The sequence below is a fragment of the Strix uralensis genome, chromosome 1, assembly GCF_047716275.1.
Source record: "Strix uralensis isolate ZFMK-TIS-50842 chromosome 1, bStrUra1, whole genome shotgun sequence".
Lineage (NCBI taxonomy): Eukaryota > Metazoa > Chordata > Aves > Strigiformes > Strigidae > Strix > Strix uralensis.
Window position 1 is genome coordinate 152996914 of NC_133972.1, and position 25111 is coordinate 153022024.

The 25111-nt window shown below is 35.1% G+C and overlaps 1 protein-coding gene across 29 annotated transcripts in view; it reads left to right on the top strand.

Moving 5' to 3' along the window:
- The window catches only part of RIMS2 (regulating synaptic membrane exocytosis 2), a 500034-nt gene that overhangs the window by 386033 nt on the left and 88890 nt on the right, over positions 1-25111 (top strand). For 26 of the 29 annotated variants that reach the window (XM_074886104.1, XM_074886094.1, XM_074886112.1 and 23 more), the window contains one exon: positions 14559-14659. In XM_074886104.1, the coding sequence (XP_074742205.1) occupies positions 14559-14659 (101 nt within the window). Of the gene's footprint in view, positions 1-9377; positions 9414-14558; positions 14660-25111 lie in introns of all 29 variants that reach the window. The other 3 variants (XM_074886087.1, XM_074886157.1, XM_074886257.1) reach the window with 1 other exon arrangement.

Consider the following 25111-nt stretch of genomic DNA (forward strand, 5'->3'; position numbering starts at 1 on the left):
ATTGACTAAAAACTATTTTGATTAGAAGTAGAGTTGTTAGTGATCAAAAGCTATTATCTCATGCCAAAAAGTGTAAAATGTAAGGTTATGATAACAAGCGAGAGCAAGAAGTCAAAACATTGAAGGAGGTCTAACTTAGGTGTATTGTTTACAGCTTTTCCTTCATATTGTGCATTACCTATGGTTTCATCTTTCATATTGAATTTTAATCTGCCATTTTATTGAATTTTTCATGTACTTTGTATGACTGGCAGGGAACTAATGTCTAGCAAGGCATCCTAGCTCTGAAAATGCCATTGTTGTTCACACTTTCATGCTTTTTCAGCTGTGGTATGTCAGAACAGCAATGAAATTCCTCATATTTAAGTTAATTAAATTCACCTATAAACTCTAAATTTTACAATTATTTTGTCAAAGCTCTAATTAATTTCCTGTTCATCTGCTATTATCCTAACAAATTAGAGAAGCCACTTGGATGAAGCAGTTTTTGGGTATGTTAACTGGTCCATTAAACTGAGGTGGTATTTAGTCAAACATTTTTGTCTTTTCTCTACTATGGCTGGCTCCTTCAGAACTCAGTTTTACCTTTTGTACTACTCTTGTTCTAATCAGAGTCAGAGATTATCTTTACAGATTCTTGCAGATGTTACTTGCCGTGGTTTTCATATTAAACAAATCTCAAGATAGAAATCACTTAAATTACATGGGCAAAAATGTTGAGTATGGATAGAGAAGAAAACTGGTAGTGTGATCTGAATTCCATCTTCTGTAAGGCATCACTATTAGAAATTAATAAATTATGCTGTAGAAAGAATGATTTTACTTTCCTTGTGCTTACGATCCATTCCCAGTTCCCATGCAGTGGTTCTGAATCTCTTTCATTACAAAAATGGAATTAGAGGATTGAATGACCTGTTTCTTATCTGTTCATAATAAAAGAAAAGTTGTGGACCTTTTTATTCAACAACCTTCCTCTGAGTTATTGATTGAATCAATGTATTGAATCAAAATATTGAATCAGCCCATCTGATTCTTGGGGTTGGAAGAAATTGGACCATAAAATGTTATCTAATGTCTCGGAAGAACACATATTTTCATCACCTATGTTTCTTGAACATATGTGAGAAGACAGTACCTGTGTATTATTAACTTTTCTGGACTTCCCAATTCAGATGCACTTTTGCAAAACACTGTTTAGCTCACCAACAGTGTTAAGTAAATATATTAGGCACTGATAAATTTAACTGTCTAGCACAGGAATGCAAAAGCATGATCAGCAGTGCAGTTACAAAAGTTATTATTACTGCCCTTAAACTCAGGAGCAATTAGTTTATTTTGTGCATAACATATTTTCAGGTGTACATTTGAAACAGGTACTCTTCCGTGTTTTACCTCAATAACAAAATAGCTTACACATTTCAGTAGAAGGCACTTTGAGCAGCTGTGCAAGGTGACATTTCAAAGGCATACCTTTAGAAAAAGATGTTTTCCCATTGTTTTAGAATTTGCTTTAAAAAGTGTGGAACTGGGATTATCCATTTACAAGTTTCATTAGGAAATGGTTTTCACAGTATTTACCATGCTACCAAACATTCACATGAATTAAAGGATTGGCTATTGATTTTAGGTGTTTTTAGACCAAGAGAAGTTGTGAAAAATAAATATGTGAATATGTGAAATTGTATCAAAAGAAAAATATTCCATTTCCTCTCTCTGGATATTATAATCTTTAGTTGCAAAAATGAGAAAATTTTCTTCCCTGAAAAATATCTAGGCTTTTTTTCCTTGAAAAGTCCTATGAGAGTGTATGCAAAGCTTATGCTATTTCAAGCACAAAACCAAGTTCAGAAAACTAACAAGCAATAATATTTTTATGTAAATTTTGTTATCTGACAGCAATACAGCTTGATAGCATCCTTAATGACTAAACTCTCTTTTCCTTGGGTGAAGGAGGAGCTTTGCAATGAAGTTTTCACAATTTGTTTCTAAAATCATATTTTGGAAATAATTTAATGTTTCATAGGATTTAAGTATTGTGAAATCCGTTAGGGAGACATATGCCTGTTCCCTCCCTGTGTATTCAGTATGAGCAATGGAAGTAAGCCCCTGCCTGCCAAAGAACCTTAGTGATGAAACAGACATCTTTTCATCAGTAAGATAGTTCAGACCAACCAGCTGCGCCAACAATTACTTGCAGTTGCAATTAATATCTACTGTGGTCTTCAAACATGAGACACAGAAAACATTCTTCAGCCTTTCAGAATTAATCTAAGCCTAGATGTGAGCTGACTCAAGTAACTATACCCAAATATAGATCACCAAAACTATGGAAAGGCTGATCCATGACAGTTTAAAGGCAGTCAGTGTAATGTAGCAGAAATAGTGCTGTCTAATTAATTCTAGGTTTATTCCAGGATGAGAAGGGATCGAGTAGTGATGCCCAGTTATTGCTGCTTTTTAAGGAGGTGGATGGAAATAAGGAGATTGAGTAGTGGGGACAGCTCCATTTCTAAAGGGCCATGAAAGGCAGGGAAGTAGAGATTCCAGTTCTTTTCTGCAACATCTGGAGCAAAACTCTCATGTTGAGAGCACATGAAGGATTGATTAGAGTTTTTTCTAACTTTGAAAATTAAATTCAAATAGACAAGGACTCTGAAATATGTTTTTTTCTGTGCTGTATCATTTTTATGGAAAATTATGTTTCTTTGTAATAATATGATTGCTGGGGGTGAAGCCTACAAAAACTAAAAATCCCTATTAAAGATGGGTGACCAAATTCAAAGAGCTCATAGCCCTGGACAGTGGACGGCCAAACAGTAGAAGGGTCTGACAAATAAACTGTTAAAATAAGTAAGGGCAAAAAATTGCTATGATTGAGAGAGTTTAAGAGATCAACTGCAGTAGAAGACAAGGAGCAGAGTTCTTTGGATTTGTTCCTATATTAAAGTCTCATGAGAGGTTTTTTCAAGCCTTTCAAGAGTGAACCTACTGTGATATACTTACCCTTTATAAACAGAACATGAGACCCCTCTATTTTTGAGTTATTGTTATAGTCACTCTTCAGTGACACACTTTCCTTTCAAGACCAGGATGGTGCTTTGTTTTTTTTCCATCTTTCTTACATTGAAATTTCTGGATGGAATTTGTAACATTTTAACACAAATGTGATTAAATGACTTGTGCATCTCTGAAGGCTTCTGTGATATTTGGTTTGACAGGCATGTTTAAAATCTGATGCCTTAGACTGTGACTGAAACATTTAGCGTCTAAATCTGTATTTGGTCAACAAAAACCAAAGAGATAGGTAAACTTCAAATTCAGTTTAAAGGTACTTAGCATACTGCTAGATGTATCATATCGGATGTCTGGGAGGCTCTTTGTCCTTATATTTAATTCTTATTAGAATTAAAACCAGAAACCAAAGGCCTCAAAATCCAACCCCAAAAAATAGCCATATCTACTGAACCATGTAAATAAAGGCTGATCTTCAGTCTGCTGAAGGAAAAATAGTAAAAATATCAGATTATGTAATTAAAAATTACAGCATAATTGTGCAAAAGGCAGAACAGCATCATATATATTTTTTTTATCAGTAAAGGTTTGCTAGTTAAATTTGTAATTCTCCTGAGTCTTACATGCAGGTGCATACACCACTGTTGTTTTTGTGTTCTTTGGTTAAATCTTTGACCATATTTCTGGTTATTGAGATGCTAATGAAGATGTATTGCATTCTTAGGATGGCTGAAGAAGCTCTATTAATAGCTGTCTGTTTTTCTGGAAGCAGAGGCATAGTTATCACCAAGTGTTTGTGCCTGTGTTTTGAAGTGGCTGTATCAGAATCTGAAACATTCTGTGGTTATACTGTGGAGTATACCAGTGGTGGGAACCCTGAGGAGCTTGCATGCTTGGCAAACAGGATGTTGGAGAGCTTAACAATAAGACTGTGCTCAGGCTTTCATGAAGACAATGCAGAGTTTATAGCATGGCTGGTCTGAATGGATCTTTTTGAGTACAGAATGACCCCTGACCTCACTGACCCCTCAGATATTTTTCTTTTACATTTTCAAATTCCTATTGCATATCATTCATGTAGGGAGGATGTGCCAGAATTCTTTGGAGAAGTGAAATGGGGCATTTTATCTAATATTCATCTTCTTTCTTCCTTTTTCCATGTGGGTGCTCAGTATTTTTCAAAGGCCACCAAAATGTATGTACACCTTTGTATGAGGCAGCAAGGACAAACATCAGAGTACCCTGGAAAAATAATTTTGGAAAACTATTCACATGCCATAAAAAAAAAAAAAAAAGCTGATCATATCCCTAATCGTTACTTCAATAAACATGCACAATAGAACTTCCTAGCTTCAAAAGACCTTTGTCCTTTACCAGCTGCACTGTTCTATCCCTAGTGATGAAGACCTGAGCTGACCCTGTCAATTTATGAACCTGTGATTCTAGAGATTCTTTAACTTTCTAGCTCACCACACCGTCTTATTCAATTCTTTTACTAAGCAGTGCCATGTATTCTGCAAATAATCCAAAGTAACATTGTTAACATGGTTTAAGCATTGTGATAAAAATTGGTTTAATTGATGAAAAATGTCCCCTGGGTTTCAGTCTTTGTTTAGTGTGTCAAGTTTGAAGCCAGGAAGAAAAAAAAAATCCAACAAAACAATCAAGCAATTCTCAAATAGAAAACAGGAATGCAAAGCCATGCTCCCCCACCAGGAAGCTGGCTAACCAAAATTGTCTTCATTCTAGCATTCCCTTTTAAGGACAGTAATTGACACTTCAATCTCATTTAAACAGTAATACAAAACCACTTAAGCAACCTTTCTTTTTTTTCTTTGTTCCATATTTCTGTACTTATCAGGCATAATCTTTTCATTCAGTCTGTGATGTGGATCACAGACTTCTTGGAAAGGCCTTGCTTGCTGCATCAATCACTTTTTTATATTTGTTACAGATTGGACATAAAACCCTGGAGCGAAGTTCTGCAGCCATTTATATCACACATCACCTGATAGATTTTTTTTTTTTGCTAGACCCGTAGCAGTTAGGCAGTTATATTTTTCACACTGTAGACAGCCAGAACGACAAAATTTAGAGCTAATTTCTTAGAGGTAGAATTGGAATTGAACAGCTTTGGAAATAGGAGGAAATGTAATCCTTTGAGTGCAACACCTTTAACTGACAAGTTTTGATGTTCGGAGCACATAACTTTTAGATTTTGCTTTTAGGAGACAATCTTGTTTCCTTTGCCCGTTTTGATAAGAATATTGTTTCAGAAATTGTTTTCAGTATAAATTTGATTTTCCTCTATTCTCATACATAGCATTTCAAGAGAAATCTCTAGTAAGAAATTTGGCTAGCATTTTTAAAGGTACTTACCAAAAGTTAGGGTCCTATGTATACATTTGATTTTTAAAATAATGTTATTTAATAATTTGCACTGCTTTGAAAAATCAAGCTTAATTTTCAATAAAGCACTTAAGAAGCTAATCTATCCAGTCTATAAATACAATTGCTAGTCATATTGCTGATTTTAAGTGTTTGCAAATATGAAAAATAGAAGCATAAAACATTTAATGCTGTTGTCCTGTCTTATGCCTAAACTCAGAGACAAACAAGCTGTTCCATGTCTCTCTGTTGTAATAAGATGCACATCCTCCAGTGTTGGAGGCTGCAATTTCTTTCAAAGCAAGGAGGTCTAGGTTTATTTTAGGTCTCAGTCTGAGCTGATGCAAATCTCTTTCTTCTGGATCCCAGGTGAAAGTACTATCCTGAACCAACCTGTCGAACTGATCCCTGTAAAGCTAAAAGTCATTGCAGGAGAGCAGTTCAAGAGAGAACCAGGCTCTAACCTCAAGTTTGGGGCAGTCAGCTGTGAGTGAAGGAAGAAACCCTGGGAGGAAGACTATTAAGCCCAGCACCTCCCAGTTGTAACCTTAAGGCTGCAAAGTCAACCTCCCCTTATCCTCACAAGGAAGCTAGCAAATCTTGAGCAATTTTCCAACACTGCCATCAGTATCCATGGCTAGGGAGAAGTCTGCTATCTTGCTTCTTCTGTGGAACTGTTATTCTATTTGGATATGTACAGAGATTGTCATGTTCTGCTCCAAGGGACTTGGGATCCCTGCTCCGTGGGGCTTAGGGTGACGTGGGTGAAGTCTTCTGGAGTGCTTTGGCCATGGCACCTCCAGGTTCCTATCAGAATAGCAGAGTTCGTTGATTTAAGGCATTTCCAAGAAAACAGAGCTGATCAAGGCCATTTTAGATTAGTTTTAGTTCTTGTTAAGTTCTCTCTAGTATGAGTCACTTGATTATAATTATTTTCTGTTCATTTTATTTTCCAAATACATGTTAGATTGTTAGACACCTATTAGATGTATTAGTACATGTTAGAAAGAATAGACCATTACAAGACCAGGGGAACATGGCTGTGTCTACTATTTTATGAAATGTCAGTGGTCATTATAATAGCAATGTCAACTGTGATGGTGTAAGAAGAGAGGATTTTTCAGCATTTCAGTCTCTTTATGCCTATAGTTCATCTCTGTATTTCATCAATATACATCAATATATCTGTATTCTAATTAAGCTGAAAACATGCAGTTATTCTCTGTAATGTACAGAAATGTCACCTTCATTAAAGTATCAATTTTTTTTCTCCAAATTGTTTAATTCTGAAAAACTTCAGTTCTTAAATTGAGATAATTACACCACAGGATACAGTATAAGCTTTTCACTTTGTAAACCAAGGTTAATTCAAGTGATGTAGAAAAATACTGACTAATGTGATGATATTGAAGAAATCTTGTAAATAGAAAGAGATGAAGATTTTTAGGAATGACAGGTGGCTTTGTCATATTATTCAGTCTGAGACTTTTTAAATCATCTCATAGTGATTTATTGGTTTTCAGCATTTTCAAGACATTAGGGCTCTTTACAGCTTTTTTGATTTGATCACCTAATAACTGGGGGAACCAAAAGCATTAATTACTTTAGTATCGACATTCTGAACCTGCACTGAATTCTTTTAAGAGGAGATGACTAGGCCCATAGCTACTGTGAAGATCTTTGCTGTTGAGAAGTTATCACTGTATTATTTGGTCAATGGGCAATAGCGATATTGTTCAGTTCTGCTGCTTCCCACCCAAGTTCTCATTTCAATCTTCTGTTCTTTCTAGTACTTATTCATTCAGCTCTTCACAATACAACCAAGACCTCAGTTTGGAAAGTAGGATCCACTATGATGACCTTTCTTGTAAAAATCTAAAGGATTTATTTATTGTAGAGCTTTGTAATAAATGTCACAGCACTTCAGATACATTTTTAAAATTCAAGAATCTAACAGAATTTTACGCTTGCTAATACTATGGTATTCTTTTCTATAAGTCAATTTGGAAATATTTTTCTATATACTTTTTAAACATGGACCAAGAACACATGAAAGTTGGACAGGCTTCAAGTTTCCCTTATTTTGACAATGTCTTTATTTGAAGACTCATGGTTGAAAGGCATCCAGACATATGGATGAATGGACTAGGCATTTTAAAAAAGGAATTTTCCTATATAGTATTAGATTTCTGTATTAAGATGATATTTCAGGCAAAGTAAAGATTTCTTTTCACTATACATATGAAATAACTTAGAAATGTCATCATTCTGTCTGAGCTCAAACTCAAGGGTATTTTAACGACTTCACTTTCATCTATTTTGCATTGTGTTGAATCAGTGGTATTGCTATCGAATTGCTTTCTGCTTTAGAAAGTAATGAGGCAGTGTTGTATTTGTAGCTTTTATATTGGTGACAGCAATTTTAAAATAAAAAATAAAAATTTGAAAGCCTGAAAAGCATCCACAACTATCTCTCTCTTTCTCCTATTTTCCTAATGATATCCACAACCCACATAAGTAATATAGGCCAGGCTACCAAAGGGTCAAAGTGGAAGAATGCAAAAGGCCTTATTTATAAACTGTGTACAATATGGGGCAGGAAAGGCTTGGAAATGGGAGAGGTTTCAAGAACCCACTTGGTACCTGCTGATTTCCAAAAGTGTATGCTTATGACTTGCTTTATCTGTTTCCCATTAATTTGTCTAACAGTTCCACTAGGAATTGCCAGCAGAAGAACAACCTTGATCCCACACAGGATGGGATGCCAGATCCTATCAAAGTGTGGCACATCATTTATTCTCTCTGCAGGAGCATATTTTTCTTTCTTACACTTCTACCTTGCCCCAGTATGATTTCCCTTTAAGTATGACTTCATCCTCTGCTTTGATACCTATGTACAAAATGGTATTTCCTTAAAATATAACAGCTCTGTTTCCCTCTTCAGTCTGTGTACTATAAAGTAGATCTAATTTTGTGAGCAACCCTCAATAACCAATAATTCTGGAAAAATATTTAATTCTAATAATGCATGCTATTTTTGGTTTGTAGCTTGGGGGTTGTTGCTCCATATTCATGACATTGTTTTAATTGAATTTAATATCATTTTGGCTTACAGTAAGAAAAAGAAACAGAGAGTCTGTTTAAAAGTTAATATATTTCTAATTAAAGTAGATTTCATTTGACTTTAAATTCTTTCACATTGATTACCAAACTTGGATTCCAGAGTGCAGTATTTATGGGCTGCCAAACTATTTGACAGGGATCCAATATATTTTCATTTCTTTGTGACAGAGGAATGCCCTGAGCCATTTACAACCTTTGATATGCATTCAGAATATTTGTTGGCATCAGTTAGCTGGACTTATGTGCATGAACTGGGTTCTGAGTATTGCTGTTAGTGTCTTTTGTTCATCATTTTTTAAGTCTAAGACAAGCTAAAGTAGTATCATTATTAAATGTTTTAACCTGTAGAAGCTGTGAGAATTGATTAAACCAATGAAGATTTAAAGTAATGACTGCAAATGATTCTGACACATTCAATTTTTATGCTTGAACAATTAGACTGCATATTGTATGTGCACTGCATAAAACATACAGCACAAGCAAATTTTTTGCTTTTATTTTTGTGTCATCCTATTCAAGGAAACTGTAAAGTAACTATGTCTGACACCTGCCTTGCTCTCTTTTGTGTTGAGTGTGGTAATGATTCTGGAAGTGCACAAAATACCCGTGTGTTCCCTCCAGTAAGTTTTCAGTAAGAGTGTACAAATGTATACGCTAGCATGCAGTGAATGTGCCCCTGGATGTAGAGCACCATACTTGGTTGGTTGACTAAACTCATCAAATTAAATTAATTTGGTGGGATTTATTCATTTTTCTTTTTTAATGCATGTTTTATATTACTTTTATTATTATTATTTCTGCATTTTCTCTCTCCCCCTCTTTTTGTTTTACATATTGCTTTCATTTGTTTATAGAAGAAAAGAAAGCAGATCCAGAGAATGGGGATACAGGTAGGGTGGTTTATTCGAAATATTTTCATGTTCTTGCCCTCAAGTTCTTTGATCTATTATGTTTAAGCAAATGTGTGCCATAGGGTTGGATCATAATTTTGATGTATTTTGGGGATTTCAAAATAGGCACTAGGAAATCGAAACTAAGAAAGGGCTTTCCCGAATACATTTCGTTTGCTTTTTTAAGGAAGTCAGATTAGGGTGAGAAATGGGAAGAGACCAGAATCCGCTAAAGAAGGCTCTTGCACACCATAAGACTTCTGGTCTGTCCTCCACACTCCAGGCACAGAGTGTACTCACCTGCACACTGACTTTTTCCTCTCTGTTACAGATTTCTGACTTCCAAAATCTCCATGTTTCTGTAGTCCCTTCATCACTGGTTTTCCCCCCTGCCTGAGCTGCTGTGCCTCCCAAATTTTATACCCCCTTTTTCCCTGACTCTCCAAAACTAAATCTGTCCTAATATTTTAAGAGAACCTCCACTCTACCTCCATACCCCAGATTTCCCTTTTACTCTCTGTGCCCCAGAAGCCCCACCGTACAGCAAACTCCTTCTCCAAACACATCACCACTGCGACCATCTATAGTAGCTAGAACAGTTTAATAATGCCCACCAGAGAAGGCAGTGAAAGATTGAATAAAAGAACACAGCTCCCAGCTGTTTTTATTTTTATTTTTTTAAATAGGTAGGTTTGCCTTAGGCTAAGGTGGCTGATAAGGCCATTTTGTTGGCCCTTTTGTCTCTGGTGTGGACCACAGGCTATCAGCTGAAGAGTCTTACCCTAGAGAGTAAACAGTATTTGACCTGAAGAGCAAATAACTGCCTTTAGCTCCAGGCTGAATTGAATGATTGCTTATCTCCTTGTTGAAATGTGACTTTATGAGCAGTTGAAGTCAGGAAAAGTTAGGTATTAACCACACCACTGATTACAGCCCCTTAAAATTTTTAACATGAAACAAACATTTAGTTTTCAGTTATGAGGAAAGCTTTAACGGTGAAGTAGCTGAATCTTATCTTATTTCAAGTTAAAACATAAAAATAAAGGTTTGCATTCAAAGTTGGAGCAGTGATTCTAGTGCCTGCCCTGAGTCCTCTTGCAGTAATTATACAGCTGCCACCTAGACCATGGTAGGAATTATGCTGATGCCACCTCAGCAGGGCTTGTGCCTAGGTTCTACTTTAATAAAAGAATCAAACAGGGTTCCTTCTTCTACTATGTTTAATAGGCAGTAGTAGTTACAGCTCGAGCTGGGTGCCTCTGAAGAGGGGCCCCGCCTGTCGATTGTTACTGGATTTTATAGTCTCTGTAGGCCACATGATTTCCTAATGGCACTTCAGCTCATCCAATCTTGTTCATGGTGTCTGGAATCTTCTCTTCTTATTTGCTGCTGTCACCTCCAGGCACGTCTTGAGACGTTTCCTTATCTTTTGTTACAGAATATCCTGTAGTTAAAGTTTTACTTATACTTTCTTATCTACTGGTTACATTTCCATAGATAAAAACAAAGGTTAAAGTACAATTCATGCAGCCTAAGGCTTAATTTACTTTAGTCACTAGTGCTAAACTCTGGCACAAATTAGTCTCTTACTATAGACCTCGTGGATCTGAGGGAAGGGCAGGTTACAGGGTTGCCGTGCACAGTACTTGGGCACCTTACTCTGGCATTTGGGAACTGTGTTTGCATTGTAGTTGTGCTGCTTTCCCTCAGCACACCCTCTTCTCAAAATACGGAGAATGACTGGTATTGAATCAGCAGCTGGCTATTTGTCAGCTAGGAATTTTCCTGTGCTGATGAAAACCTCACTGAGTTAGCCTTCAGGCCATGGGTTTTTTAATGTTAGAGAGTTGTTCAAAATACGCAAAACTCCAAGATGTTGCCTACAGTGTAATGATCCCAGTTGTGTATGGTGAACAACACCAGACTTTGTTCTTCTATCAGTCTTCCTTAATTTTTTGTGTTCCTGTGGCTGAAGTTTGAGTGCCTCATTGGGTGTTGCTGTTGGAGGCACAGCTACTGTATAGAAGCAAAATTCTGGAAGGAGATTAAGGCAGAAGTGTCCAAATGAACCCACTTTTGCCTGGCCAAAATTTGCTTGCATACACTTTGGTACATCATGGCAGTACATCAAAGTATATCACAAGTAGCTTTAATTTTTCTAGTGTCAGTCTCTATAGTCCTGAAAATATGTTGTGCTGGGCTCTAGCTAAGGACCTGAATAACACAAGGGCTGTCAGCCTTGTGCTACCTGTGTGAAAGCTTATGCTCCTACATTTTCACCACTATTGATAACTAATAGTTAGATTTAGGTGAGTTCTGATTTGTCTACACAAACTCCATATACTCCTCCTGATGACAGTGGAGTCCTTAGTATAGGACTGATGCTAAAGCCTTGGTTACCAAAATCGTTAGGAGCTGAAGCTTCCTAATGTACCTGGACAGTTACTGAACTCTCTGGAAGTACTTTCTGCTCCTGCTACACCCCCACACATAGTTTTCAGCTAAGTACAGATTTGCCAGCAGAAATGGCGATGATGACAGCCGCAGAAATGGCGATGATGACAGCCCTGCATTTACACCAGTGTGACATGCATGCACGCTGGACCACATGAATGGGAAGTGCCATGACACTCTCTCAACCTTTCCTACTCCTATCCAGATCACAGCTGCATCTGGCTTAAGTTACACTGAGATTAGCCTGCAGCAGTAACTCTGCTCACTCTTTCTGCATGTCAGTTCCATGCATAGTAGAACTAAAACTCATCTTCTGCATTATGAACTTTCCACTGCCCTCAGGAGTCCCTCTTTTTGCATATAACTGAATTCACTCACTTGTTAAAGGCAGTTTCAAAAACACGTAACAAGTTAGATTTTCTTTGAATAAGATTTTATGGGAATTGAATTTCTTTTTCTTTGTTTTTTTCCTTTGTTTTTCTCTTGGGACTAAATGAGCCACCAGTCTTGCTTACTTTCCTACAGAGTGCTCACACCAAGGGCTTATGTGTTATACTCCCCTTTTCAATGGCATATTTCAGAGTGCTTGATTTTGCAGATCATAGGCAATTGGAATTTGTGGAAACCTAACTTTCACTTTGCCAGCTGATCATAGATAGGAATGAATATTTTCACAAATAATTGTGAAATTTCTAATGTATGCTCTACCAGTGTTATTTCATCATTTCCAATTTTCTGAAATTTGACAGTATGTCTGAGAACAAAGGACATATGTGATGATTTCATAAGAAAACTACATAAGAAAAATTGACAAAATATCTCTTTTGGTGAAAAATATCTCCTTTGTTATGTTATTGAATGACAAGTGAATTTGCAGAATGTTATGATTTCAGCAAAAGATTGTTTCTTTCTTTGAGCAAAAGTTAGTGTATTTTACGTCAAAACCACTTACATGTTACTTCTGTTATTGAAAAAAGAAAAATATAATTTTCCAGTTTAAAGTTTTTGTTTTCAAGAGGAAAAAATATATCTTTAGAGCTTTTAAAACTAGATCCTTAAAACAACCACTGCATCTTAATGATAAATTGGCAAATATTGCTTTGGGGCCTATAATTGCTGAGGAAAATTGTGATAGGAAAAGCTAGCTGTATTTTATTTAGAAATTTTCATCTGCTGCTATCTTTTTCATTTTGTTTCTCCCTATAAAACACCATTTCTTCTTTTTCATTCATTTTTCTTGATTTTCATTTATCTTAAAAGTTTTGATGACATCTTTTCATTCATGTTGTTTGTAGGGAGTAAAGATGGAGAGTTTGAATACCAAAATCAGAAACCAGAGGATTTATAAATAACAGTACTGTTTAGCCTTAGCACATTTCCCCTTCCTTTCATCCCGATCCTTCCAGATTTCCTATGAAGTGCCACAAGATTTAGCTGGCAGGTGTCATGGTATGTGTTACTACCATTACTGTTGTCAAGAAAGAAAATACAAAGCTCAGAGGCCCCCACAGAGGCCTTGTGCAAAGCCCCACTTTACTATTAGATTACGACATAGAACTCAGGTTTAGCATTTAAATCAGGTTTATATAGTGCACTGGAATCTATTATTCCCATCTCAGTTCCATAAATAAAGTCCAGATTGTTCAACACATATAATGTATAGAAACTTCCATTTATGACTAGTGGGATTCTGAAATTTTAGTTTTAGACAACTTTTGTGTTAAAATTATGGAAATTTTAAGACAAAGGTCAGTCAAAATGAATACTTTTTAGTATCCAGTGGATAATTAATTACTCTTGATTTATACCATGTTTAAGTGGAAGAAAATCAAGCCTGTGTGTTTATAATAGATAACATTCTTTTTGTTTGAAAATATTTTTTTTTTTTCATTCTGGGATGTTATCTTCCTCTCATTTTTCTTTTTCTCACTCTTCCACCTCTTTGGCACTCACTTCCTCATTATTTTACATAGTAAATTGTGGTGTTACAGTACCAGTTGGTTGAAACTGGCTGCTGCCTGAGTCATATAGTAAGAACCCATCCCTAACTGAGACTAGTCATGTATTTGGTCCAAGAAGAGTGAATCCTAAAATAATTCTTGAAGTTGTGTGTTGTTAGAACGTAATGCAGTGATACCACTGGGTGGCTCTTTAACATTCTTTTAGACATCTTTAAATTGTTTTAATCATACTAAAGATATGGTCAAATGGTAAACAGAAGGTCTACTAGCCTCTGATTGTTAGTCTATTAGTAATTTGGTACATCACACTATAACAAATGCAGAACCGGGATCTCCACCCAAAATAAGCAGGTTGTCTTTGCATTCCTTTTTTAAATGAAAGACTCAGTTTCTCTTGAATATTTTTGAAATAGTAAAATTCTATTCTGTGGAAACATTGTGTTCCATTTACATTCATTTCTTCCACTAACTTGGTTTCATTTGAATTGTGTAGATAATACAACACTTACTAAGATTCTGCTGAAATACTTACTTATCTACTATTTTCCTCCTCTTACAACTTTGGTTTTCTGTGGAACTGTAATTCAGAGACTAAAATGATATACACTGTAATTTAAGTAAATCAGATTTCATCTCTTTCTGTTAAAACATCCATGAGCATAACTTTAGATTTGGAACTGAGGGCTGCTTGTGTATTTATTTTCTCTTTTTTTGTTTTTTAATTTAACAGGTGCAATGGATGTAGAAGAGAGGAATCGCCAAATGAAAATGAGCAAGTACAAACAGGTAGCAGGATCAGATTCCAGGCTGGAACAAGATTATCATTCTAAGGCAAGGGAGTTTTGTTTTGAAAAGCAACAAAATATGCTAAACTGAAATACCCAATATCCTTTTAGAAAGTAATAGATGAGTGGGAGGTTGTTTCTTCAGTAAAAGTTTCTTGTGTGTCTATAATAAAACTATTGGAAATGTGCAGCAAACCCCTTAACAGAGTGTTCTTTATTAAAATTTAAGAAGGATAAGTTAAAGCAAATAAAAGTGGCAGTGTAATTATCCATTGGAATGAACAATAGGGACGTGATTTAAAAGCTCAAAGAGAAGGAAGAAAGAGGTTTATTGAGTGACAGATGGAATGAGAGCTATTGAAACCTGTTAATGGCTTTCATATAGTTGAGCATAGGGTTATCTTGATCTATTGAAGACTGGAAGATGTAGTGTTACTTAGTTTAGTAGTGGCAGTTTAGCTCTTGGAAAGGTATTTTATACATCAGCAAAAGCTTCCACCCCAGCTATGGCAATTTGCCAAAAATATAAATCATTACGTAGTAGTATAGCCTCAAATATACAGTCCAAAATTTCCTGCTATCTAGAACAGGGTCATTTCATATACAGTGTGTTAATGAAAATAATCAAGATATTTTCAATTTAAACTTCTATTATACAAAAATAATTTAGTGTCCTCTAAAAGACTTCATTAATTGAGGTCAGATTGTAAGTGGAAAACACGAGACTTCTGACCTATAAAAGCTGGCTGAGGAAGAGAAGTCTGTTTTAGACTTTTATTTCCAGGATGTAGTACTCCAAGGGTTGGCAAAGTTACTGTAAGCTAAGCCATTTAATATTTGAAAACAAATCATCAAATTTGTTAAGTCTTATTAGTTCTGCAGATAATGTAGACTAATATACTTGATATAATTAGTTCCCGGAATGTACATTTCAGTGTGGAAAACTAGAGTGAGAGCTTTAGCGAAGCCCATGACAAAATCAAAAGCCCTATTAATAAAAACAGAATTGACAAAAGTAAAAACTGTGAAAGTGGCTTAAAATACTTAAAAACCCTGTAGATGTGCTGCATGATTTTACATGGGTAAAATACAGGATATTTTATAAATGTAGTTTTTACTACAGAAGGGATAGGTATTTTTATTAATGTGTAGAAGGGAGTTGGTATACTGTCGTGTTTAGATGCTTCTTTTACGTTGACACTTATGGCAAAATTATTTTCATGTGTGTCTGTTGTCAGCTTTGAAAGGTGTTAACTTTTAGGGATTAGCATAAGTGTTATGATTATATGTACCACAAAAATACAACTTTATGTACTGTATGTATAACCAGACTTATTCTGCTAATTTTCCTGCTTCCTCAATGCTTGACTGAAATTTGAGTCAGAAGTAGGACTGGTATGGCATAAAGAGAATAAACGGGCATTCATGTGAAGGAGCTGGTTATAATATAACTACCTAAGGAGAAACATTTCCTACCCTTGTTTGTCCATTTCACCTACACCATATTACTGGGCCTCACTCTACATCTTTTATCTTTTTTATTAAAATTTTACCTTCAGTAATATTGGAATGTATTAAAGAGGAAAATTATAAATGGAATTATTTTATGAATATGGTGATTTATTTATTGGACACATCAAACAAATTGTCTCCAGAAATAAACAGTTAATTTACTCTTGTGCCAAAGTGTAGTTTCAGTATTTGAAAATGAGTTACTTATTCTATCAATGAACTTGTGGAACTAGACACTGAATATTCACCTATATGTATTAACTTGAAATGCATTCTTAAAATTGTTTTAAAGCCATATGAGAACCATAATTCTCATAAGCCATATGAGAGGTCTGTCTTCACTTTTTTACTATCACTGCTTCAAATCCTCTTAATTAAGTGCTTGTATTATCTAGAGGCAGAAAATTAGTAAGTACAATTTATCTATCTAGTTTCTACAAAAATTCTTCTGGCATCATGAACTGAAACACAGATGTCAAATGCTGACTGAAATCTCATGTTATGTATACTATACAGTGACTTTGTTTTTTTAAATCTTGTCAGATGGCACAAGCAGGCAGTCAAGTGTGCCATGCCTGAGAAAAATGTCATTAAGTAAGCATTAAGTGACATTCAGAAAAGTTAGCACATGGAATTTTCTTATACCTTTCCGTTCTATTTCTTTCTTTAAATGGAAGTCAACAGCAACTGTATGTCTCTCATGATTACTCTGAGTTAAGAAAAAATATCCTTCCTTGCTGAGAAAGCAAAATCTGTAACAGTAGAAACTATATTAAATATTATAATATTAAAATAGGAATCTTGTATTATACCCCTCTAGTTTTGTTCTACCTCTGGACGTCGGTACTAGAGGCTTTAGAGGAAGGTACATACACTTCTGGGTGCATAGTCATACACTGAGAAGCTGGTAGGAAAAGTTTTCTTCCAGACATCTGTATTCTTAGAAGCTGCTGGCATATTAGATTGATTTTCACTTATATTTTTTCCTCACAATTGATAAAACTTCAGAGTGTATTTTTATTATTCATACACGTGCCTCATTATTTTTGGAAAAGTAAGTACTCTGCTTCCATAATATTTTGTATACTTGAGTTTGGCAGGGAATATATCGTGTAAAAGAGTTATTTCCTTAAATGCAGAAGTTGCTTAAGTATGGTTTTCAGCACAGATGTAAGGAAAGCAAGAGATATATTTGATTTTCATATAAACATATTTACAACCAAGGAGACATGAGAGGAAAAACAGTGTGGGCATTAAGGATTAGGTAAAAGTATTTCTGGTATTGGAACAACTATTTATTTCTGAATATTGAGTACTAGTAAGACTGGTACTAAATAGGATGTATACTAACAGGAAAACCTGAGTTCTGGTAGTACGTTAAATAAAGCACAGTAGCACAAGAATGTTTCACCAGAGGAAAAAAAAAGCCATTTATCATTACTCTGCAACACTAGCCTGATTTATGTAACTTTCTTCAATAATCTTTCTAGGACTAGTTTATTGTTTTGCATAAAAACTAAGCTTCCCAGTTCTTAAGTGTTTAAACAAGATGCACTGAAGATGGAAGGGCCAAGGTGGGAGCCCAGAGAAGATGAGTGAGCAGCATGCTAGATTCAATTTGTTTGTACTTGGTTGACCTGGCTTTTGAAGTAATTTCCCAGACTACGTCTTAAAACCTCTCTGAACCTCTCTGCCTTGCTTCTTGCTTGGTGCTGCTGCCATTAGTTCTGGCAATCAAATTAATACTGCTATGCTTGGCGAGTAACTCCTTCCTCTGGCCATTCCCACTACTGCTTAGATTCAGGAATCCCTGCTAACAAACAAAAGATAAAGGATGTGAGCAATCATGACATTCCTCTCTCCATGCCCCTTGACTGGAATGTGCCCAGTGCATAGACTGGGGAGAGTTGAAAACCTTTGTTGCCACTGAGGAAGAAGAGAGAAGATGCTTTTTGTATGTAAAGCCCTAGAAGTGTTTGCAAACAATGTGAAATCATTGTAGAATCAAGAGAGAATTCCATCCACTCAGGCCATATTAGCCACTACAAAAGGGTCTGAGCAACTGAAAGTGTTGAATGCCACACTAAAGGGGGCTGGATTTATATAGGAGTTACAATAGTGAAAAATCATTATTTTCATTAGGAACAAAGGTAAAACAGACTGGCAACTCGCTGACACACATTTAAACCTCAAAGTATCATGAGGCTCATTTTACTTGTTTTATTAGGAGAAAATAATGACCTTTAAAAGGCAGAGAAATCAGTTATATAATATAGAAATTAGCCAGTAATTAGTAATTAGAAATATAGTATATTAGAGCAACAAGGAACAGAGTTGGTGTAAAAGAGGTAAAAGACCAGATACAAACTGAAATTTTTGCAGAACTGGTGACAAGATTATTTAGCCAAATGTAGAAGAGTACACCAAAGAGAGAATAACACAGAACACCCAAGAGGACTTTCCAACTTCACCTTTAATGATTCTTATTGATGATAGATAAGACTGAAACTTTCTACATCATCAGATGTATGTAATGCTGCAGTTTCTGTTAATCAATAACCATAATTCTAGTTTTAGATATGATCATAATTTTCTGTGTTTGGTGTAGGAGACTAGTAGTATTAGGCATACTAGCATGCTACTTTGTGATCTAACCTGTTAGCAAATCCAAAACAAATTAAGCTGTGGAAAAGAAGAGTTAAGCATGTGCTTTGTTTATCTGAGTACTGTAGACGCAACTGAAATGCCCTTTGGAGCATGCAGACACTGAAAAGCTGCAGTTCTTCAGACTGAGACACTTTGATTCAGCAATGAATCAAGACCACCTTATGGGTTACCTGTGTGAGAGAATGTGCAGAAGGTAAGAGCTGTAACACTGGAGGTGGAAGAAATTGAGTTTGAATACATCAGAAGCAGATCTTCTTAAATCTCAGACTTGTTGCAATGTGCAAAAGTGTCCAAGAACTGCCTTTTTCCTCTGAAACCTGCAGTAAGTAGTTGTGTCATTGGTACAGCTACATGTGGTATCCTTTGACCTGTGTTGTTGATTGAAACATTCGATTTAATGGTGTTTTGGGAATGCCCTTGTCTCCTCCTTAAAAATGAAAACAGAGCAGTACAAAGAGCAGCAAATACTGCTAGCAGAAACACTTGTCACTTTTCTTCTTGAAACCCTTGCAGGGAGTGGAGGGGGAGCTGAACAAACGTCCAAGCTAACAGGATGATGAGAGCTTTGATATTCTTACTGTGTATAAGCTGTAGTTGATTTATGTTGGTTTCAAATTGTCAATTGGTTTTGAAAATTTAGGCTTGGAGTTTGGGAGTTCTGGGAAGATCATAATATGACCAGTAGTAATTTGCTAATTTATAATAATTATGAATATACCTCTTTGATCCTATAATTGTTTCTTACAACTTCTGTTGTTAAGGGTGTAATAAGAAATAGTCAAAATATTGAATAAAAAATGGAGTCTGGGTTAGATATCCATATTCCCTCAAAACAGTGCAGAAATTGGAAATCTGTTTTGTATACATTTCTTTTTAACATACCAGTTTAAATTTTAAAATTTAAGATATCTGGATAAAACTTGGAAAGACAAAATAATTAGAATGGAGCTATGTTGAAGAATAATTAAGAAGGCAAAAATTAACACAGATAGTACCACACACAGATATTCCATGCAATTAATTTCTATAAAATACCTGTAAAACTAAGAGCCTAATCAGTAGAGTCTGATAGGCTTATAAATGGGAATAGCTGTGAGTAGTTTTATAGGGTCCCTTCATCTTCCTCTTCCCCACCTTCACAACAATAGGCTTTTTGCTTCAGTAAATAAACCAAACACCAATTAGGCTAACAGAAAATTTTCCATATGAAGAAACTGTTTAGTTGTTGACTGTTCCATGGCTTTTGTACTTTCCTATGGAGTAGTCAATAATTTTATTTTTGGACAAGAAACTTGAGAGCTAAACCAGCTGTCTGGTCTGGAAGGACAGATCCTGTCCCTCTCAACAGCCTGTGAGCACTCAGGTTACCTAATCAATCATGCTTATTTTGATATGTAAGGAATTTTACCACTCAATGGGAGGGAAAGAGTCTTTCTGGCCCATAGTGCTGATAGCATTTATATTTTCAGTCAAGTATTTTATTGTATTTTTAATATAAAAATTTGTTGAATAAATTGCTGATGTTGCAGTTCTGGTTCTTATAAATACAGGATTTAAGATTCAATTATAAGACTTAAAAATGTAGCTAGATGAAATAAATTCAGAATTCTAGATTTGAACTCTAACACATAGTAATCTAGAAAACATGTTTCACTTCTATTTTTATCGAACTGTATTTTGCTGCTGGGTTAAAAGTAATTTAGTGACTTTGAATACAGTTGTGGATTGGTGTGATTTCTAGTATTCTTTAGTCAGCGATACTCAAACTCTCAGAAAAGATTTCTGTTGCTGTAATTTTCTTTTTCATTTAATTCAAACTTGCTTTAAATTTATTTTGGTTTTGAGGCTTTTCTAATTTATTTATTAATCTTGAGTATCCATGTCTCTATTTAGGGTATTCTTAAATGTAATACTGTGGTTAACATAAACACTGAATTCACATATCATGATTATGGCTGAAATATAAACATCTGAAAGGAGTCTGATAATGGCTGTCTTTACCTCTCAGCAGGTTCTTTCTGTTGTCAGCCATTTTCTTAGTTTTTGTGTAAGCTTCTACTGCTAATCATATATCTAGAAAGCAGAGTTTAAATACATCATAAAATGTTGTTAAAGTACCTTATAATTTTACAATTAATTTCAAAGAGAAAAAATTACTCCTGAAAGTAAAAAAATAAAATCATCAGTCTATTTTAGCTCTGAATATTCATTAGTTATTGGAGTTTATTGGAAAAAAAGGGATTTTCAATAACAGAAAATTATGTTTTTCCACCTAAAAAACCCCACAAAAAATACTAAATGCAACACAAAGTCTTGAGTTTTACTGTTACAGCAATGAGTTAAATATCTTTTGCAGAAAGCAAATATTTTCCAGAAAAAAATATTTTTTCAAGCACATATATGTCAAATATACATCAAAATGTATGTAAAAAGATTTTTATCAAAGACATATTTAATTAAGTAATTGTAACCATTCCATTAATCACGTTTTAAAATCACCTGGGTGCTGTCTTGACCAACTTCCAGCCAGAGTAATCACTGCAATTTATCTTAAATCCTTTTATCCTTTTTGTAATAGAAGATAGTTTCCTTTCAGAACTGCTTTGTATAGACATGTGAATTACTAAACTGTTAGTCTATTTTGGTTCAGAGTGGCTATATTTTCATAGTAGACTCAATTATTTCTGTTTACAGTTCTTATCTGAATTTAAGATGTAAAGTTCCATGATGCTATTGAACTGCATAACAATTGATGTACAAAATAGTGCGACTGTGCTTGAGTTGATTATCTAAGATGTACTGAAACTGATGTTATGCTAATAATAAATGAGAAAAACTACGTAAAATAAAAAAGAAAATTAACTGGGAAATATGTACTAAATATCTGGGTGCCAAAGTGTGACATTCAAAAACAAAGAATATATGAAGTTAATTGAATTGCTGCAAGTCAGGGAGCTCCAAGAAATGAGAATAATAATCTATGATAAAATGTATCACACCAGACTGGAGTTTGTGCTACTTAATTCTGTGCCAGGCAGAATAGGCACAAAAAGGACATTATTCACATTTGAAAGATAACAAGGGTAGAGAGATGGTTCCAGCTAGATGGAAACATGTTTGCTAGATCAATTTGCTAAGCTATTGACCTTGAAATATCTCTACGCAAGGAGAAAGGATAGATCTGAAGTCCCAGTGCAGTGCTTGCATGGAGCCTGCTTAAATGTGTAGGATACAAAATGAAGAATCAGGACCTTTGTCCGTCTGCTTCAGGGGGCTGGTTCAGAGGCCACCAAGCATCCCCAGACTCAGGGGCAGGAGAGCTGGCTGGCCCCTTGCTCCCCGTGCCTCCTGCCCAGCCCAGCTCTCCTGTACTGCAGCAGCTTGGGAAGGGTCCTCCTGGGACAGCCACCAGAGAGCTGCTCCCCATCGTTTAGCAGGGCATGCCTTAGGTGGAGGATTCGCCCAGAGTTTACTGTTATCATTTATAATTCTGACTGTAATGATGAGGCTTGTGGTTTTAGCACTGTGTATCTTTTCTTCAGTTTGGTCTCTGGTAGTGCTTCTTTTTTATTAAATGGGTTGATTTTCTTTGATAGCAGCCCCAAAGTTATCAGTGGAAATTCTGACAGTTTATCAACCTTTTCCTAAACAACAGATTTGTGGTTTTGAGGATTTTTGCCATCTGTCATGCAAGAAAAAAACTGTGTATCTCTATCAGATTTCCCCAAGGCACTGCATTTTTTTAATTCTTTTTTTTTTTTTTTTTTCAGTATCTTAACTACATAATTTCTTGCAGTTAATTTTAGTGAATAGAACTGTGACTTCAAGCATCTGTATTGCAAGTAGTATATATAAAGGATTTGGATGGATATGTAGCACACCACAATTATTCTGTAAAAGCTGGTTCTGCACAATGAAGCTAACCAAAGTAGGGTCAGGACCTTGTGGTCTCAGCATAGGGAGGTTTCCTTTGTAAAGCCTTCAGCAATACTTGTAGTGAGAATGTTACTAAAACATGAAATTACCTCTGTAGCCCTTCTAACCTATTGTATTTCTGACTGTCTTTTTTTGGCAGTAAAGTCTTTGGTTACAAGAATTAATACTGATTTAGTGTTAGGCAATATAATATTTTCTTTAGTAATACATCAGAAGGAATATTCTCCTCCTCCTGCAGACGGAAATCATTGTTTTACCAAAGAGTTCACTGACAGTCTGGAATCAGCTAATAATTACGGGAAATAACAAGAAAAAAAAAATTAAAAAGCAGTTTTGAAAATTTAATCCTTACTTCTGAACAGAGTGATGATGTACCCATGATGTAATGATGTTCATTTTCATAATACAAGAAGTAGAATGGTTAAATTATTGCAGCAAACGTAGTCTACTAGTAGTATTCAAAGATAGTTGAAAATGACATTTAGACAAAATTATCAGATAAAGTCTGCATAAAAAAACCCTCTTATTTTCCCCCTAAAAGAGTATATTGTCCTAGGTGTTTGCCTTGAATATATATAGATTTTCCATTTAATAACCTTAAGTATGATGCTGAAAAGAAGTTTGGAATTGTGTTTCTTCCAGAGTCAGTTTATGTTAAGGAAAAAAAGTCATCTACCTTAACATCCAAACATACACAATTTTGCCATGAAGTTCAACTTGTGTTATCACAACAAAATTTATCTGGCATATCTTTTTTCTTCAAACTATGTAAAATCTTCAAAAAATGTTATATTCATTTCCTCATATAGAGTATCTTAGATCCATTAAATTTCAGAGAACCAGGATGCATCATCCTGGTTCTCTCTTGAGTGACATATGTCATCAGGTAAAAAACAATTCTAGTGTTTTGCATACTCCTCAGTTTAATCTGAAGCAACTAGCTAATGAATAATATCTGCACTTTACTTAGTTTGAATATGATTTTCTAAAACCAAAATTCAAAATACTGTGGCATAGTTTTCTGTATCTAAGAGATGATAATGTAAATTCTCTTCTGGTAAACAAGCTGACTTTCAGTTTTGAGAATTGTAAAGAAGTAACTAGGGCGTTTTTAGGATGAAGTTAGAAATGTCTCCTTTCCTACTTCTAAGCTAGTTTCTAGTCACATAAATTTAAGTAATGCTATGCTAAGGAAACACCTGTAAAATGAAAATAACTTCAAGGGTTCTAATAATTCATAGACATTAAAGATCTTCAAAAATGGTCACAGAAATTTTTGACTCCAGAATAGTTCCAAAATAGATAATTGTCTTATGAAATGATCTAAATTTCTCATACAGTTTCAATTGAATTATTTTTTGTTTCTTTTATGGAAACGTTACATATTGTTATTCTGCTGTTGAACTGGTTTATGTGGTGAAGTTGAAGTTGTAAATAATGTTAATTTGTTGCATATTTTCTGTAAAAGTTAATTCAAATTAACCTTACAAGCAAGCAAAGAGGTAATTTCTTACAGTATTTACAATGCGATATGACAGACATAAGTAACATGTTTTCTAATTACTCTCTCTTTGAGAATGGAAGCACAATATCTAAAGAGCAAAAGAATTGAATTTTTCTATTCCTTAGGAGTGGTTTGCATGCTCAGGATCTCCCTGCAGCCTTTTTTCCCCTAGTTGCAATATAACAAGGGTAAAGCTGCTGAGGAAATACATTTTAGGGAAAACTAATGTTTTCTAAGCAGTTTAACTTGCCTACGGAGGGATAAGGAGATAGTGGTATCTGCATCTTGCAGATTTGTTTCCCCTTTAGCTAGACATGAATCAGCAGAAAATTTTTAGACAATTTATCAGCTGAGCTCATATATATATTGTACAGGGATTGTCCAAGATGTGTCCTAATAATCAGAGAAAGCAAGAGATTAAGAAAAAAGATTACAGGACCTTCCCTCAAATCATGATTGATTTTGGAGGCTATGCTCTGATATCTATGGATTTAAGGACTTATAAAGTGGAATCATACAAAGATATATTTATATCCTGTTCTTGAGCAATCGTGTTACTCATGGTCCTTAGGCACTTCTGCTTACAGGAATAAGCACTCATCAGATGGCCCATGTGTCAATCCAGCTGTTCTCTTCAGCATGAATTCTTCTGAAGGTGCTGTGTCTCAGGACAAATTTGATGAAAGTCATATTTAAATGTTACATAGAGAAAGTAGGATTAAGAGGGAAGTTCATATCTCTGTTCTCAAACCATCAGGTATGCTGAAATGCTTAAGAGGCTTTTGAGCTGAAACAAAGTGTAATGGTAACAGAAATTCTGTGATAAGATGGTTGCCTTTCCATCTTTTTTATTTGTTTTTGTTTTTATGAGAGACCCAA